Below are 17,254 nucleotides of genomic sequence, written 5' to 3'. Positions count from 1 at the left end.
TTAGATATTTGAAACTATCAATTTTGTTGGATCGAATAGTCTAAGTTTGAAATATTAAAGGTGTACATCATTGGGTTGCAAAGATATAAGACTTAGCAAATTTGAGTTTGTGGCAAGGGCTCAGTTCCTTTATGATTTCTTTCATTCTCAAATCCCTTGATTAACGATCTGATCTAATTTGCAATGCGTTTATAAAAAACGAGGTTTTTATTTTTTCTTAAATATAAAGTTTCTTCTTTTTTATTTTTCTTAGAATTTAACCATTGTTTGTCCTCGTGTTGTATCGGAGGCTGCAACGGAGGCTGTTAATCTCCCCACTGTTTATTCAACGTCCCTTGATCGTTCCCAGGTGGCCAAATCATCAATCCTGTCCTCTGATTGGTCAGATCTAAAGGTGCATGGCTCCTATTGGTTGATGTGTGCGGGAGCAGCGCTTTGAATCCTCTGGGACCGCCCCCCCTGGGACCAGCCAACAGCAAGTACACTATACTCATTATTCCGTTCAGTCTGGCGATAGAAGAAACTTTGAGTCTCAGGGCATAGCGGAGTAAACCTCTAGAGAGAACACAGCTCTCAAGGGACCCGGAGCAACCAACCAAACCCAACCCAGGCTTAGACGCAAACTTTGTAAACAAACCAACAATCAAACAGACTTCAAAGTGAATTACATAATCCACGTACCTTCTCTCTCTCTCTCTCTCTCTCTTCCTCCTCCTTTAGGTTGAGTAGTGGTGGACAGTGTATAGTGTTGATATGACAATGTTTGGGGCAATGCACGGGGGCGGGGGCACACTGTCTCTCAAAGCAGAGTCCTTGGACCCTAGAACCTGGATGCAGCAACAGCAGGCCATACCTCAGATGCAGGATCAACCAGGGTAAGTAGATTTTTAATAATTTAAAATTGCTATCGTTAATTTCTAATGATCAATAATTTAAAGAGGGTCCTACCAGATTCACAAGGCTAATATTATGGCCTGTACGTGATCAATAATGTGGAAGATACCGTCGTTTTTCTACCTTAAACAGTTTTCAACAAAATCCTTCATTGTATCTGTAGCAAGAAATCTGCAAGAGAAGTCATGTATAGCTCATTCATTCTTCAGACAAAGCTTTCCATGCAGGGTATCGATGTGAATCTGATAAGCGTCGGTATAAATAGGGATCACCTAGCTTTAGAACACAATATATTCGGTCAGAAGTCAAAACCTTCATTTTATTAAAGAAAAATGTGTTAGTTTTTATATAAAGTTCGCTTTTTTTCATTCGCTAATCCTCCATTCTTTTGTCATTTTATTTGATCCTCCCCCTCCCCCTCCCAACCTCTCTTTTCCTTAATATCTCCCCATCTCAAACTGAAATTAGGAATGACAAATGAAAGTTTATAAAGTCAACGGAGACTTGAGTTAAGATACGAAAACTTGAGAAATTAAGTTCATTAATTTATAATTCATCCATTTCATTCCATTATCCATCATCAACTTCAATCTATACAAGAACATTACTTGCACGACTTTGTGAACCTCGGAGCTCCTCTGACTTAAATTAACGTCCATCTAAATCTATTCAGTTGCATATCTGAAATAAAAAAACACCAGTTATGAACTAATTCAAAGAAACCAAAGTTTAACCTTTCAGATCATTTTACTTTAGTTTGACGTGCTTCAGATCATTTTACTTAAGTTTGACGTGCTTCAGATCATTTTACTTTAGTTTGACGTGCTTCAGATCATGTTTACTAAAGAGATTTTAGTCGACATTAAAGTCTCCTGACTTGTAAAATTCCTCGTGTCCCAACTCTTCCTATTCCGCTTTTTATTCTAATCTGCAATTTCCTTTACTCACTTTTCCAATATCTATTTTACATTCCTTCATCCTTCATCCTTCATCCTTCATCCTTCATCCTTCATCCTTCATCCTTCATCCTTCATCCTTCATCCTTCATCCTTCATCCTTCATCCTTTATCCTTCATCCTTCATCCTTCATCCTTCATCCTTCATTCTTCATCCTTCATACTTCAACCTTCATTGTTCAATGTTTTAATATTTCTACTTTCTTCTCACAAGAATATCTTGCTGTGTTCTTTGTTTATAAAGAAAACTGGTTTTCTAGCTTCCTTTTCCCCCACAGTACTTACTCAATTCCTCCACCCCTAACCCTTGGGAATACTTTCCCCCAATCCAATATAAGTATATATAAGTTTATATATATATAAAGCTAAGACTAGGATACGGGATGATAGCTAGCTGGGCACATAAGTTTTCTAAGAACGGGTAAAAAATACATATTTTTAATCAAAACAAAATAAAAAACTAATTTTGATCTTAGGTTTGGACATGGTATCTCCACTTTTAATCTAAAATAAGCCTCAAGCAAATTTAAATCTTATTTTATTTCATTCTAATGTCTACCTATCTATTCACCTATCTATAGGTTTATAATTGTTTATAAGCTCTGTAATTACGGTTTTATATCAAGTTCTTTTAACCTGTGTATAGTTCCAATATTGATTTGGATTTCTTGTATAGTAGTAATGTGTTTGTTTAAAGGGGAGACTACGGGGTTAAAGAATTATTCATTTAATCGAATATATTTAAAATTCACTCTTCAAATAGAATATATTTGTGTACAAGAGAAAATATCTTGAAATTGATTCTTTCTTTCTAACTTATTTTTTTTGTTTAAGTAGTTTTCCTTTACTTCATAATCGTCCATACCTTTCTTCTTTAACATATAATAGGTATATATATTTGTATTCGTATTCTATATGCCTGTATCAACCTACTATATGCCTGTATCAGCCTAATATATGTCTGTATCAGCCTAATATATGTCTGTATCAGCCTAATATATGTCTGTATCAGCCTACTATATGCCTGTATCAGCCCACTATATGTCTGTATCAGCCAACTATATGTCTGTATCAGCCTACTATATGTCTGTATCAGCCTACTATATATGTCTGTATCCTTATTCTATATGTCTGTATCAGCCTACTATATATGTCTGTATCCTTATTCTATATGTCTGTATCAGCCTACTATATATGTCTGTATCCTTATTCTATATGTCTCTACCACCCTCCTGGGACCAAGTTTACTATATAAAAACACATCCAATTCTCCAGTATAGAGACGAGGAAAAGACAAGACACGAAAATCTTAAGATTACATCGTTTTATTTTTGCTCCGATCTTCAGGGTTGAGTTTGTAACATGTAGGGCCCTTGAGACAATTAAAGTATGCCCTAGGGCATGGCTAGGTCCCCCAGGGAGAAATGTTCTAGCTCCAAGGGTGCACTAAGCTACTACCATGGATCCAGTATTAATCCAACAGCCAGCCAACTCTATACACTTCACATGCGACAACAACAAATGTTTGTCGACCTTTCGACAACTAGACTTCCTTATCTGCGACATAAAGATCCGTTTCGGTGAGATTATCAAGAAAAAAACTGGAATTTCTGAACAATCTGATGTCAGAACTTCTGTGAATCTTGGGATGAAGCATTATTGATCTCCATCTTATGCAGATTTACGGATTCATTTTAACTCCTCTCCGATATCCCGTGGTGGTCATAACTTTAATTGAGAAATAAAGCATTTTTCTTAGAATTTATAAATGTCCACATTGGATATTGAGATCAAGATTAACAATACTCAGAATTCCCTGAACAATATATTATTTGAGTTCTGATGTTAATCTATTCCTATATTTGTATTAGGAAGTATATATATCCCTCCCAATATAATTAAAGGTATCTAATGCTTCTATACATAATTTATACACCGTGTGAACTTCACTGAAATCTAGCGCTAAATAATCATCGTAAATTTTACAGAATTCCAAACTTAAGATAATTAAGAAAATTCCCCAAAAATTTGTCTTTCTCAAACAGTCATTTACTAGGTGGGTTGCGGCCACGGGAAAGGAAGCATAGGCAGATAATAGTCTATTTATCCGTATCTGTAACTGTAACTGTATCTGTATCTGTATCTTTATCTGTATCTGTATCTGTATCTGTATCTGTATCTGTATCTGTATCTGTATCTGTATCCGTATCCTTATCTGTATCTGTATCTGTATCTGTATCTGTATCTGTATCTGTATCTGTATCTGTATCTGTATCTGTATCTGTATCTGTATCTGTATCTGTATCTGTATCTGTATCTGTATCTGTATCTGTATCTGTATCTGTATCTGTATCTGTATCTGTATCTGTATCTGTATCTGTATCTGTATCTGTATCTGTATCTGCATCCGCATCTGTATCTGTATCTGTATTTGTATCTGTATCTGTATCTGTATCTGTATCTGTATCTGTATCTAGGTGTGGCCTAGTAAGAGCAGAGTTTACGAAGCAACCTCCTTCAAATCTCCGAAAATCGAATTTCTTCCATTTTATGATTCAATTTTACGACAGGTTAGATATTAGTATTTTTAACTATTAAAAAATTGTATTTTTTCAAAAGATTTTCACAAAATAGCGATGTTTCCGTAAATTACATCAATTTTACGTGTAGCGTATAATTTAGCAGCACAATTTTTGCGCAATTTTGCGCATTGCACACAACAAGAGCTAGTGATAGTTTTATCATTATCTACATAATTTGGCGCAATTTTTGGATATATTTAAGCAACTGATGAAATGTAATGAATATATTTAAAACTGTCCAGGGCTGGTCAACAAGTGGAGATTGAACGAACAAGTTTTATTGCTTTCTGTGACGAAGGCGAGGTAAAAACAAAATATTATTAAAGGGACTGTACGCGTAATTTTAAGTGACACTTTAGGCAAAGAGGGCAATGTCCTGATATACAATTGTACCCATAAAAGCTTTGTCTGAAAATATCCATGGTTTTAATTTCTTTGCGAAATTCACAGAATTAACAATTTTCGATTAAAAAAAAACAACAGTATCTTCCACATTTTTTATCAGAAGGTCTCTTGAAATTACGTGTACAGTCCCTTTAAAGATTTCAAAGTTAGAATTTAGAAAAAGTAGAGTATGTCCCCCCCCTATGATAATAATAATAATAATAATAATAATAATAATAATAATAATAATCAGGTGTAAGACAGGAGCAAGATATCTATGTTCGATTAATTGATTCTGCGACAAAACAGGTAAAATTTAACTGTTTCCAATAAAATAAGACCAAAGAAATATCTAATTTTATTCGAATTCCGCGCGATTGCGCGAAATTCCGGGCTATTCCGCGGAATTTTGCACAATTCAGTGCAATTCCACGCAACGGAATTCTGATTAGAAACCCTAATTGGAATCTGACGTGTTTAGACAACATTTTATTACAAAGATAAACCCCAAAGGTCTAAATTAAAAAAATTACAACAAATTGTAAACAAACGGTGTATTCAGAGATATGGTTAAACAATATTGTTAGTCTATGATTAAAAGGGAGGTGGTTTAAACTATTTTGAACCCAATATCCCGTCTGTCATGTCAAGTAACAGTACCAGAATCTGCCACGTGCTACATCTGTCTGCAAGTTATGATAAACAGATACATTCTCTTGAGGAGCTGTAAACCCCCTCCCCCCTACCGACTCTTTAACCCTTCCCCCCCCCTCCTTAGCCTGCAGTGTGTTGGGCTAAAAACTAACCAGGCAGCCTGCAGTGTGTTGGGCTAAAAACTAACCAGGCAGCCTGCAGTGTGTTGGGCTAAAAAGTTAGCTTTATCTTTCAGAGATAAATGTTCTTTTATCAATCAATTTAAACTTTAGACAAATAAAATATCTATCTATCTAGGTTGTGGAGTATGAAGGAAGCAACCATATAAAGAACCCGGAAATGCAAAGAGTACTTTTAACCCATGAGGTTATTTGCAGGTAGATCAACTGAAATATAAAAATAAGAATTTAAATAAAATAATCAGAGCTCCGTCTTCTTTTCATTGGTTCAAGAAACGGCAGTACAATTTTTTCGTAAACAAAAATATATTTACTTTCATTTGTTAATTTTGATCGAGTGAAAATATAAATTTTTTCTTTCTTAACAATTCGCTCTTTTGAAAGATCTTGGAAGGTTTAAGTAAAAATGGTGAATTTACTTTACTCTAATGGGGCATTCATATTTCTTGTTTTTTTTAAAGAAATGGACGCAAAGTTTTCTGAACTCTGTGTTGCCGCCATTTAAAAATATTTCCGGCCTCTGGCCGGCCTCTGGAGCCGGAGGATTGAGCCTCAATGGGAAGGATTTAGATAGATTCTTTAGCATTCATTCTTGCAATAGTGCACATTTATTGTACACATCATGCACAGTTATTAGAATTATGCTCTTGTAAAAGTGTAATTAAGGTGTTTTTTTTTCTCGCAAAATGCGAAAAATTTGCAAATGAACGTCAAGAAAACCTCCTTTTTGTGAAGATTATTTTTTGGATTACGAATATAGATCAACAAATAAAAATATCACGAAAGGTACTGACTACTCACTTCAAACTATGATGTTATAATTTGTATATTTTTTCAACCTGTGATGGTGTACACCTTGGATATTTCGGACTCTGACAAAAAAAAAATTAGAAAAAAAAGTTTCTTTGTAATCGATATCGGCATAATTTCTTAGAATTTAAAATAAATCAAATGACGGCTTTGTTAATTTTGAAGAAAGCGGATGAAAAACGTTTATTTTAAAGAAAGCAGATGAAAAACGTTCATTTTAAAGAAAGCAGATGAAAAACGTTTATTTAAAAGAAAGCAGATGAAAAACGTTTAATTTAAAGAAAGCAGATGAAAAACGTTTATTTTAAAGAAAGCAGATGAAAAACGTTCATTTAAAAGAAAACAGATGAAAAACATAAATTTTGAAGAAAGCAGATGAAAATTGTTAATTTTGAAGAAAGCAGATAAAAAACGTAAATCTTAAAAAAAGAAGATGAAAAAACATAAATTTTGAGGACAGCAGATGAAAAACAAAGAAAAATTTGAACAATTTATCCATCAAATTATTTAAAAGTATTTATAAATAAATCTTGTAATCTTTCTAATGTTTTCTACAAGATAACCCTGGAATGATATCCTAGACTTAAATAAACATTCTTAAAGGGAGTGTAGATTTAATTTCAAGTAACCTTCCAGTTCTTAAAAATCCCTTTAACAATAATGAAGATATCTCGTTTTTGATTATCTTGAAAAATGTTAATTGTCGATTTTTCTCTAGTAATAAAAGAAGACAATTTTTAATATTGATCCTACATCAAATTTACGTCTTTAATTTCCTTTTTATTTAGAATATTTGCTACTTTTAAACTTATTGTTTTAAGAGTTTTTATAATTTACATTTTTTAACATCCTTGGTTAGAGGAGAAAAAATACTTTATTTTAATAAAATTATGTTTTTTAGTCGGTGCTGTGAGAAGAAAAGTTGCGGTAACCGAAACGAAACCCCGTCTGATCCTGTGGTTTGTGACAGGTAGGAAACTTATAACAAATTCATGAAACCTAGTTTCGAAAATTCAGTTTCATTTGAACACTTTTTTCTTATTGTTTTTTTAAATATGATGGGTTCCGAATCGATCGTGGTTTTGATTATTTAAGCCATCATAAGTTATTTTAGAAAATCTGTACGTTTAAAAAATTTGTTTTTATAAAGTTTTGAATTTAAGCAACATTCTGTTTCAAAGTTTTTAGATGTTAAAACGCAAAAAAATTTGTTTACATGTCTAAACATTTTGGAATTTAAAAACTTTGGAAACTTCAAAGTTTTACCCCATCCGACCAAACTGTTAGAAGCTCAGTTAAAAAAGAAACATAAATAACTTTCGACGTCCCTATCCCCCCCCCCTCCTGCCTCCTCACATTGAACATCCCCTCTCTCTCTCATCAGTGCCTTATTTTCCAAATTTGGCGGCAAAATCTTGGGCTTCGTGGCGGCAACATATATTTTTTTAAAGAAGTCAAATACGATCATTATTTCCCTTTTCTGGCGTTTCATTGTCGTTAGCGTACACTTATTTTTCTAAAAATATATTCCAGGAGGAATATATTTTGGTATTATGTCGAAATTATACGAATTGACTCGCTAATGAATTTTCATATTGTTATGTAACAAGCATTATCACGCCTATGCTCAGAAAATTGGTATAAAAACTGAAGAAAAAAATTTGACCATAAAACTTTTAAGACAAAAAAATATTTCTGTCCAGATTATGATTAAATAAACATATTTTGTAATGTATATTTACCCCTGTATGGTTGGCAGATGTGAGACCGGGAAAATAATGAAAGGCTGGGGAAATATATGAATATGAAAATATATGAAAATATAATTTTAAACTTCCGGGTTCAAATTGTTTTTTTCCACATTTCATAGTTTGAAGATTCTTAATTTTTATTTTGTTATAAATTATTTTGGTCCTTTATTTTTAATCAGATGTACATATTTTCATCTGCTTCCGTCCTTGTCCTTAATCCACTTCTAACCGGTTAACCATCTCTTATCCTTGAAACATGCTTTTTAAAAACTTTTTAGCTATTATAATATTTTCTAGATATACATATTGTTCTTCTAAACCTAACTTTCTTGTATACACCACACTGTGCTTTAAAGGTCCCAAGCTCTTTACCAAAAATCGATGGTTTGCCAATTACTTGTTATAAGCCAAAGCTAACAATAATTGCTTTTCATTGCTAAAATGTACATATAAAGGGCAACAGAAAAGCATAATAAGTGAGCTAGAGCGTTAAAATCAAATCCAAAGGCTTTGTGACACTTCAAAGTCGACCCTGTCTTAAAATTGATGAGAATTTGTATAAGCAGGCTGAATCTACCAATTGTTAAGTTATCCAAAATATGTGCATGGTAGAAACCAAAAACTAGATTTTCCCTTCTCAACTAATCTTATTATTACTGGCATTTATTTACTCTCCGCCCTCCCCTCATCCTCCTGCCAATCTCCCCATCATACCTCATTAAACAATATTAGACAGTTTCTACATATAGGCAATTATATGGTTTGTTTTTAAATTCTCAAGGTTTTCGGGATTTTAAAAGTATTTGAGAAGTTTTACACATTTTAAAGTTTTCTAAAGTATTCTTAACATTTGCTAAAACCATACCAAATTTTAGCTATGAGAGAAGATACTTACAAAACAAACCAAAAAACCGTTTACATTTTAGATCTCCTAGGATAAACATTTAGTTTAAATGTTCTTATACAAAATTCCTTTTCGAAATACTACAATAATTCTTACAAAAAATTAACAATTTTATAATTTTCAGGTTCCAATTAAAGTTCTTCTTGAAGTGTAATCAGAACTGTTTGAAAAATGCTGGAAATCCACGAGATATGCGCAGATTCCAGGTCGCAGTGTCTTCAGCACTTCAGGTATATATATATATAAAGTGGTAATCTCTGTTTGGTTAAAAATTCCAATCATAACTAATGAACCTCTTGACCAATTTTCCTCAAATTTTGATTGGGGAACATGGTGGAACCAAAGAAAAGTTGAGTGTTAGAGAGAAACTTGGTTTCTAGGCAAAGCTGGGATCCAAAGCTAAATTGCAATCTTATACTGTGTACAACATTTCATAAAGCAGATCCAGATTGTCCTATATTTCATTTGATTCCACCAAATATAATGCAGCAATATATAATAAAGAATTAGAAACACCAGAATTTTCTGCTTTGATTTTTTTATATTGCTCTTGACAAGTCATTAAAGTTCCTTGCAATTTTAATACATTTTAAGAGATATTATGCACATGAAGAATATGCAAAAATTATTTGTTTGTTAAATAATATTCGTTTTCTTAAATAAAGAGGCAACTTACTCTTTCATCATTAAATCAACGAGAAATCAGTTCTTTTAAAGTATTTTTTCTGAACTAATTTTAAAATGTTTAAAATTTAATTGTAGGTTGACACGACCTCCCTGCTCTGCATCTCTGAGAACATGTTTGTTCACAATAACAGTAAACATGGACGGAAAATCAGGCGTCTGGACGGTTCCGACGGTAAGAAGAAGAAAAACTGTTTAAATGTGGGTTTGAAAGGGGGGGGGGGGGATTAGTGACATGTTTATTTTATTTTATTCTTTCCGTTTCCTCTTAGTTTCATCACATCATCATCATTTGTTAAATATTAAGATAAATGTATAAAACTTTGTCAGGAAGAAGCGGGGGGGGGGGGTTGGATAAGAAAAAAAAAATCAAATTTGAATTATTTTCTTGGTTTAGGATACAGTCTGGGTTCTGGGGTAGTGGGATCTTCTGACTCCATCACTACCGCCGCTCATTTAAACGGTCTCAAATTTTTTTCATTCAAATATTTTTTTTTTTACAAAAAAATAGCACGACTAATTTTGAATTATATGTATGACTTAACACTTTCAATCAAACCAATCGTTTCAATACATAATATTAGCATTTAGCAGTTTTAATCCATATTTACAAGTATTACTTCAGAACTAATTTTATTGAAAAATACATCTTATATTGAAACGGAGGGGGTAGACTTTAATACAAATTATAATATTATTATTATAAATGTACGCTAACCTAGTGTTCTAAGCGGCTCAACAACATTCTATTCAAAAGGCCTGATTTTTCAAGTTTTAAAAGTAGTTAAAAATCAATTTTTAAAATCTTATGAAGTACTGATTAGAAAAGATTTAAAGGGAACCTTTTGCAAACCTTTATACAAAGAGTCAATTAGAATATGGTGTAAAGTCCCTTTAAACCGTTGTTTATCTAGGAATCTACCCTCACACACTAGTTCCTCAAATCAAAGCAGTTTCCCCTAGCGAGGGATGGACAGCTGGAGGTCAAACTGTTATTATCATTGGGGAAAACTTCTTTGATGGACTTCAGGTAGAAATGAATAATAATAATAATTATATGTATGAATAATAATAATAATAATATGAATAATAATAATAATAATAATAGTATGAATAATAATAGTTATTATAGTATGAATAATAAAAATGATTATAGAATGAGTAATATTAATAATTATTATATTAATAATAATAATGATGGCAATAATTGTAATAATGATACTATTGATAACAACAGTAGAAAAAAAGAAAAAAATATTAAATTTCAAATTTTAGGTTATTTTTGGGACAATCCCTGTTTGGAGTGAGCTCATTACCTCTCATGCAATTAGGGTTCAAACCCCGCCAAGGTATTTCCAAATCTATTATTCCTCCCTTATATTTAGTTAATTTTATCAACCAAATTTGTAAAAAAAAGGTGTTTTCTTTAGGAAAAACAACTTTTTGAATTTTCTTTAACATCTCACATATTATTTTGTATAATATGGACAATATGGGTTGAAAAAGTTTCGAGAAAAGTCCAAACAGTAAAACTCACAAAATTCTGTAATAGAATGATGCCTGCTTGGCACAAATTATCAGTTTTAATAGTCCAATGAAAAAAAACACATCAGTTGCTTTTTAGCAACATAAAAACATGCAAGATTGCTTAAATTTCGTCTTTCTACTCTACAGTTTAATTGGTTTACTGGAATATTTTAAAATAAAAGTTAGATTTCTAAAATATATAAAATATACATTGCTAATTCATATTAATAAGAACAAATTTTTCTTTAAATCTCAGATACATTTGGGTTTTTGCTAGTCCATTGAGCTGGAAACACAGAACAGAAGCTTTTTAACAACACGAAAACATATAAGAATGCTTTAATGTCGTCTTTCTTAAAATACAAGTTTAAATTCTCCAATATATTTAGACATATTCCTGGTATTGTTGAAGTAACATTGGCCTATAAATCTCGGCAGTTCAGTAAGGGGGCTCCCGGCAGATTTATTTATGTTTGTAAGTATTCTTCTTCTTGTACAATTTATTTTTTATACAGTGAAACCCTTAATAACGAATACATCGAAAGAATTCAGCAAATGTCGTATTCTTCACTTTCTGATATGGAATGTTGCAGATATTTAGTTTTTTAATTAAATGATTATATGGAACTCTTTAAAACTGTTCCAGCACATTCATGGCTATTTGCTTATTTTCGCAAATACTGAAATTGTCCGTAATATAGTATAAAACTCATTGAAAAATTGTCAGGACGACAGTTGATAAATTCTTCCGATGTATTCTTTTTTAAGGGTTTCACTGTAGTTAAATTTTAAAAATGCATCAGTTTTACAAGCAATTAAAAGAATATTTTTATTTGCAACTAAAGTTTCATATAAAGAGTTACATTTGTAGACATATTGAACCAATTGTGTTAATTAAATTCAAACTTCAATTACACTAAAGAGCATATTTGATTTGCACTATATTTAATATTTTAATGTCACGGCAAATAGATAATCTGATATTTTCAGCTTTGAACGAGCCTTCAATTGACTACGGGTTTAGCAGGCTGAGTAAACTGGTTCCAAGGCATCCAGGTAATCTGTCTTTTCTTGATCCCATAAATACCGACTGCCTTTAGAATTGGATACCATAAATACTTATTGCTTTTAGAATTGGATACCATTAATGCCGATTGCCTTTAGAATTGGATACCATTAATGCCGATTGCCTTTAGAATTGGATACCATAAATACCGATTGCCTTTAGAATTGGATACCATAAATACCGATTGCCTTTAGAATTGGATACCATAAATACTGATTGCCTTTAGAATTGGATACCATAAATACTGATTGCCTTTAGAATTTGATACCATTAATACTGATTGCCTTTAGAATTGGATACCATAAATACTGATTGCCTTTAGAATTGGATACCATTAATACTGATTGCCTTTAGAATTGGATATCATAAATACTGATTGCCTTTAGAATTGGATACCATTAATACTGATTGCCTTTAGAATTGGATACCATTAATACTAATTGCCTTTAGAATTGGATACCATAAATACTGATTGCCTTTAGAATTGGATACCATTAATACTGATTGCCTTTAGAATTGGATACCATTAATACCGATTTCCCTTAGAATTGGATACCATAAATACCATAAATACTTAATCCTCTCTTTTTTGGATATCCACTGCAGTCCCCACTTGATTCTAATTTCTAACCAATTTCTCTCATATTGGTTAGCTTCTAAACCAACTTAGAGTTTATTATTTAACTTTTACTCCCGTCTACTTTGATTTTACTCACATAAAACGATGGATCTAGAAATTTTGAATTCAAAATGTGAAATTCAATAAAAAATCACATGATGCTCCTAAAAAGTAAAAACGCTAGCAGAAGAGATTCCCTCTCAATTTTGTTTAAATTATTAATTTGTTCAAGGGGAGGGGGAAATATGAAATATACAATTCATAATGATATTATAGGAACTTACATCTCAGGGGGGTTGGAGATAAAGTTATTACATCAAAATTAGTGTGGAAAAGTTAACAAACGAATTTTGTAAAATTAAACTTAATTTAAGATACGTACTACCAAATAGATTATTAAGCACAATAGCTGGCAGCGTAGAATTTGTATACACTCTAAGTACAGTTTTATTCTTACGTCACAAATTATTTATAGTAGTGATAATAAAGTGCTTATCTTACAGTAAATAAGTGCAATTTTGTGTTCTTTATTTTCTGTTTTTACACTTTTTTATTTAATCTTGGAAAACACGTCAATCAATGGGAGAGAATGTTGTCTTCCTTGTTATATTTGACACTTGTGACGTCATGTATAATTGGTCCATTTCTCTGTTACCACCTACTGTACTTCATAATTTATTTGCGTAATACAGGGTTAACAGTCAAAAATATATCGGCTCACTAAAGGGCAAAAATCTATTTACAAGGGCTCATTTTTAAGTGATTTTACAAAACATTAAAAGTCCACTTTTTTCAAGTGTCTGAAAAACTTCCGCTTCTAGCTATAGAGGATAAAATGATTAAAAATGAATTACTACTAGGAGACCCAGAAAGATTACCGAAGGAGGTTGTTCTAAAGCGAGCAGCAGATCTAGCTGAAGCTCTGTATGCTATGCCACGAGGTGGTCTAGGAGGTCGAGGAGATCTAGGTGGTCGCACAGAAGGATATAATTATAGTCAGCTTGCTGCTATACAGCATGATACGCCTTATGACGGAGTAGAAGACTATAACAGACAAAATTCATCTCCAAGGTACTTTTTTTCAAGCATTAAATTTATAAAAAATACTTCTTTTTCTTTTATTGAATCCACAATTTAAAATAACCACATTTTTTCCGATCTTGAGAAAGTAATTTTTAGGACATATACCGAGCCGGCTGTAACCCCAGTTTCTAGCTCCGGATATTTATCAGGGATGACGGGAGCCGGTATGCCGGGATCTCCGGCTCTTTTTAATACTTCGTCAAGTAAGTCCAAAGCTTTAGATATATGTATGTAGATTATACATACACTGATACAGCCCTGTTGCACAACAACGTACATAATAAATAGATCAAGTTCAAAATGCTGAAAGTGTACTTTTTGTGATATAATAAGCAAAAAAGCCACTTTGGATATAAAAGTAGTTGTTTATGCACGTATGGACACCTTTTATACACCTTTTTGCTTTTGATCTTTGGAATTTTTGTTTGGAACTGTACACTTGCCACAACTTATAATTTTCTAATATCCAATATCTTTGAAAACTCTTCATTTGTCAAACTCTGATTTCTGCTAGATGAAATACTAATAATTTGAAAAATGTAAAGTTTCCACCAACTAATTGCATAGATATAGAGATTTGAAAATTAGAATTTGTGTTCAATTCTTTAAATTTCCAGTAAACACTTAGCATCATCATGTAAATATTTTGAATTAGTTTCAATTAATTCATTCAGATAAAAATTAGGTGCATATTTTGTTTAGCATGATTCTATTTTATTTTGCTTTTTAAAACTTATTTACATTATTTCATTATTTTTAGCTTCATCTCCCTCCCCGACTGAGAAAGACCAAGCCTCAATTTTGGCGCATATGCAGATGTCGCTACGGACACACATGACTGATGCACGTGGGGCAGAAACCGGTTTACGTAATCATATGATTGACCCGCGGCAAACTGAGCTCAACAAAAATCAATCAATCATTGATACTAAAAATTTTATGGCTGATGGTAGACAGTTTCCACCCCCGATGCATTACATGGGAATGCAACATCTTTCCCCGTGGCAGCTTGCTGCTCATTAAGGTTTGTTTTAGCTTCGTTGTTTTTCTTTCAATTCAACTGCACTTGATTTAAAGGTCCTGTTGACGTATATTATCATATATCAAGTCTGTATCACGACGGTACCGCTTTAAGCCTTAGTCTTATTTATGCTTCAAAAACAGTCAGGAAAAGAGGCGGAAGTTGCTGACAATTGAAAGAAAGGTCGTCTTTGATCAAATCAGAATAATTTGCCGAATTCGGTTGTCAACCTTATTTTACACGTAAACTTTTAAAAAGTATAAAAATAATCCCAAGTCCTATATTTCCAAAATGTGGATTGTTAATTTACGCGTTAAAAATTACCAGAGGTATAAAGCATTTTGTTTAGATTTCATTTCTTTCTGAATATCGCTGTATCTTCCTCGTTGTTACTCAGATAGAAGTTCAACAGTCACCTTGTGAATTTGATATGTCACATACTAATGGAGGGTCACTTTAAACTTTAAACGTCTACAGTCCCTTTAAACATTATTGTTCAAATCTATTCTGAAAGAACCTTTTTAAACAAAATCTTTTTCAGGAATGTCGTCTTTGATGTCAAGCTCATTTGCTGCAATGTCTCCCTTTTGTGGCCAGCCTTACACTCCTTTAACTGCCTCAGCGAAATAATAATTTTCACGATATATTCAACAGGAGGAAAAACCTTTACGCAACTTAATTTGCGTATTTCTTATCTAATAAAAATGATGTATTTTTCCGCTCAGAAGAAAGCAATTATACAATCTAAAAATCTCATGATATATTTAATTTATATTCTATGTGTTTTAAAAAAGTTTTTTTTGTTAATCACATTAACAATGTATTTTTGTCATTTATCTATTTGTAAAACATATCAATCCATTATTATTTCTAGTAGTTTTCTGTCATGTGAAATCTATATTCTTAGTTTTTAGAAATGCAATTTGTCAACGGAATTTTACCGGACGTTCCGAATAAAAAGTGCCATCATCGATTTTCACTTTTAAATGAAAGTTCACTTTGAATTACGTAGATATATTCTTGATACAAGACATAACGCAAAATCAAAATAAAGATGCATAAGTTTGCTCAATCATATTCTTCACTTAGAAATATAAATAAAGTAGAGATAAATAAAGTGTGTTATTCTAATTTATGTTTTAAACTTTCTGAAAAGTTTTTATGCTTCCTTTTCGTGTGTTGCTCTGTGATACATCTTGAGTCAATTTTTGTAAAACTATATATACAGTAAACCTTAATTGGATACTTTTATTTTTTGGCGTAACTTTGCCAAATTTTAAAATACTTTGTACTGTGTACAGTGCAAAGTGAACAGTGCACAGTGTACACTGCACATCGTGCAATGTACAGTTTACAGTATGCAGTGTGAAGTGTACATTGTACAGTGTACAGTGTACAGTGTATGGTGCACAGTACAATGTACAATGTATAGTTTACAGTACAGTGTACAATGTACAAATGGTGTAAAATGTACAGTATACAACGTACAATGTACAGTGTACAGTGTACGGTGTCGAGGAGTAAAATATTAAATATATTTTGTGCCATACCATTTTGTTTATCATCATTCAATAAATTTTCAATATTCATTTTCTATTTTTATTTTTTGAGAAATAGAGAGAAAAACTTTGACAAATGCACAAGTCTTTAAATATTATTACAAATGTTATAATGCTTTTTCTGAACTAAATAACAATAATTTTACAGAAATAACTTAACCCTATTCCTACTGGAGGGGGCAGGGACCCGACTCCTCGTATTTGTTGGAAATGACTCAAATAATATTGGTCAGAGCTGAGGCTCTTTAATTTTTTTCGACCTTTACACCTATTTTAAAAGCTATGTCCTAGCTATGCGTATATACCAGACTACTACCAGTAATTAGATTTCAACATTTTATAGCTCTTTGCAAAGCCTATTACAAAAGTAAACAGATTGCACAATTTTTGCAAGAACTTGCGCATAACTTTTTCGCAGACGTTTTTACCGAAAAGTTGCACACTTTCAATGTTGCTTGAATACAAACATAGGTTTTTTTTTGGCATAATGGAATTCGTTCAGTCAAGGGCTTTGCTCAAAAATGTATATTTGCCTAATTTCGTGCAATATATATTTGGCAAATTTCGTGCAATTTCTATTT

At 32.2% G+C, this 17,254-nt stretch overlaps 2 protein-coding genes across 2 annotated transcripts; both read left to right on the top strand.

Moving 5' to 3' along the window:
* Window positions 1-272: 272 nt before the first annotated feature.
* On the top strand, window positions 273-4,756 carry LOC111702988 (transcription factor COE4). Its single transcript, XM_023474822.1, has 3 exons — window positions 273-875; window positions 4,328-4,420; window positions 4,675-4,756. The coding sequence occupies exons 1-3, from the start codon at window positions 754-756 to the stop codon at window positions 4,754-4,756; spliced, it is 297 nt and encodes a 98-aa protein (XP_023330590.1). The 5' UTR covers window positions 273-753.
* A 312-nt stretch (window positions 4,757-5,068) lies between these two features.
* LOC111702996 (transcription factor collier) lies at window positions 5,069-15,742 on the top strand. The gene is made up of 14 exons (XM_023474833.1): window positions 5,069-5,125; window positions 5,768-5,847; window positions 7,361-7,429; window positions 9,239-9,344; window positions 9,877-9,973; window positions 10,196-10,261; window positions 10,713-10,828; window positions 11,074-11,147; window positions 11,715-11,800; window positions 12,316-12,381; window positions 13,871-14,081; window positions 14,190-14,296; window positions 14,854-15,117; window positions 15,656-15,742. Exons 2-13 carry the CDS (start codon window positions 5,810-5,812, stop codon window positions 15,114-15,116), a joined length of 1,299 nt encoding a protein of 432 aa, XP_023330601.1. The 5' UTR covers window positions 5,069-5,125; window positions 5,768-5,809; the 3' UTR covers window position 15,117; window positions 15,656-15,742.
* Window positions 15,743-17,254: the final 1,512 nt, after the last annotated feature.

Source organism: Eurytemora carolleeae, unplaced genomic scaffold (genome assembly GCF_000591075.1).
Source record: "Eurytemora carolleeae unplaced genomic scaffold, Eaff_2.0 scaffold496, whole genome shotgun sequence".
Classification (NCBI taxonomy): domain Eukaryota; kingdom Metazoa; phylum Arthropoda; class Copepoda; order Calanoida; family Temoridae; genus Eurytemora; species Eurytemora carolleeae.
Note: the sequence above shows the minus strand (reverse complement) of the source record. Positions and strands in the feature narration are given on the sequence as shown.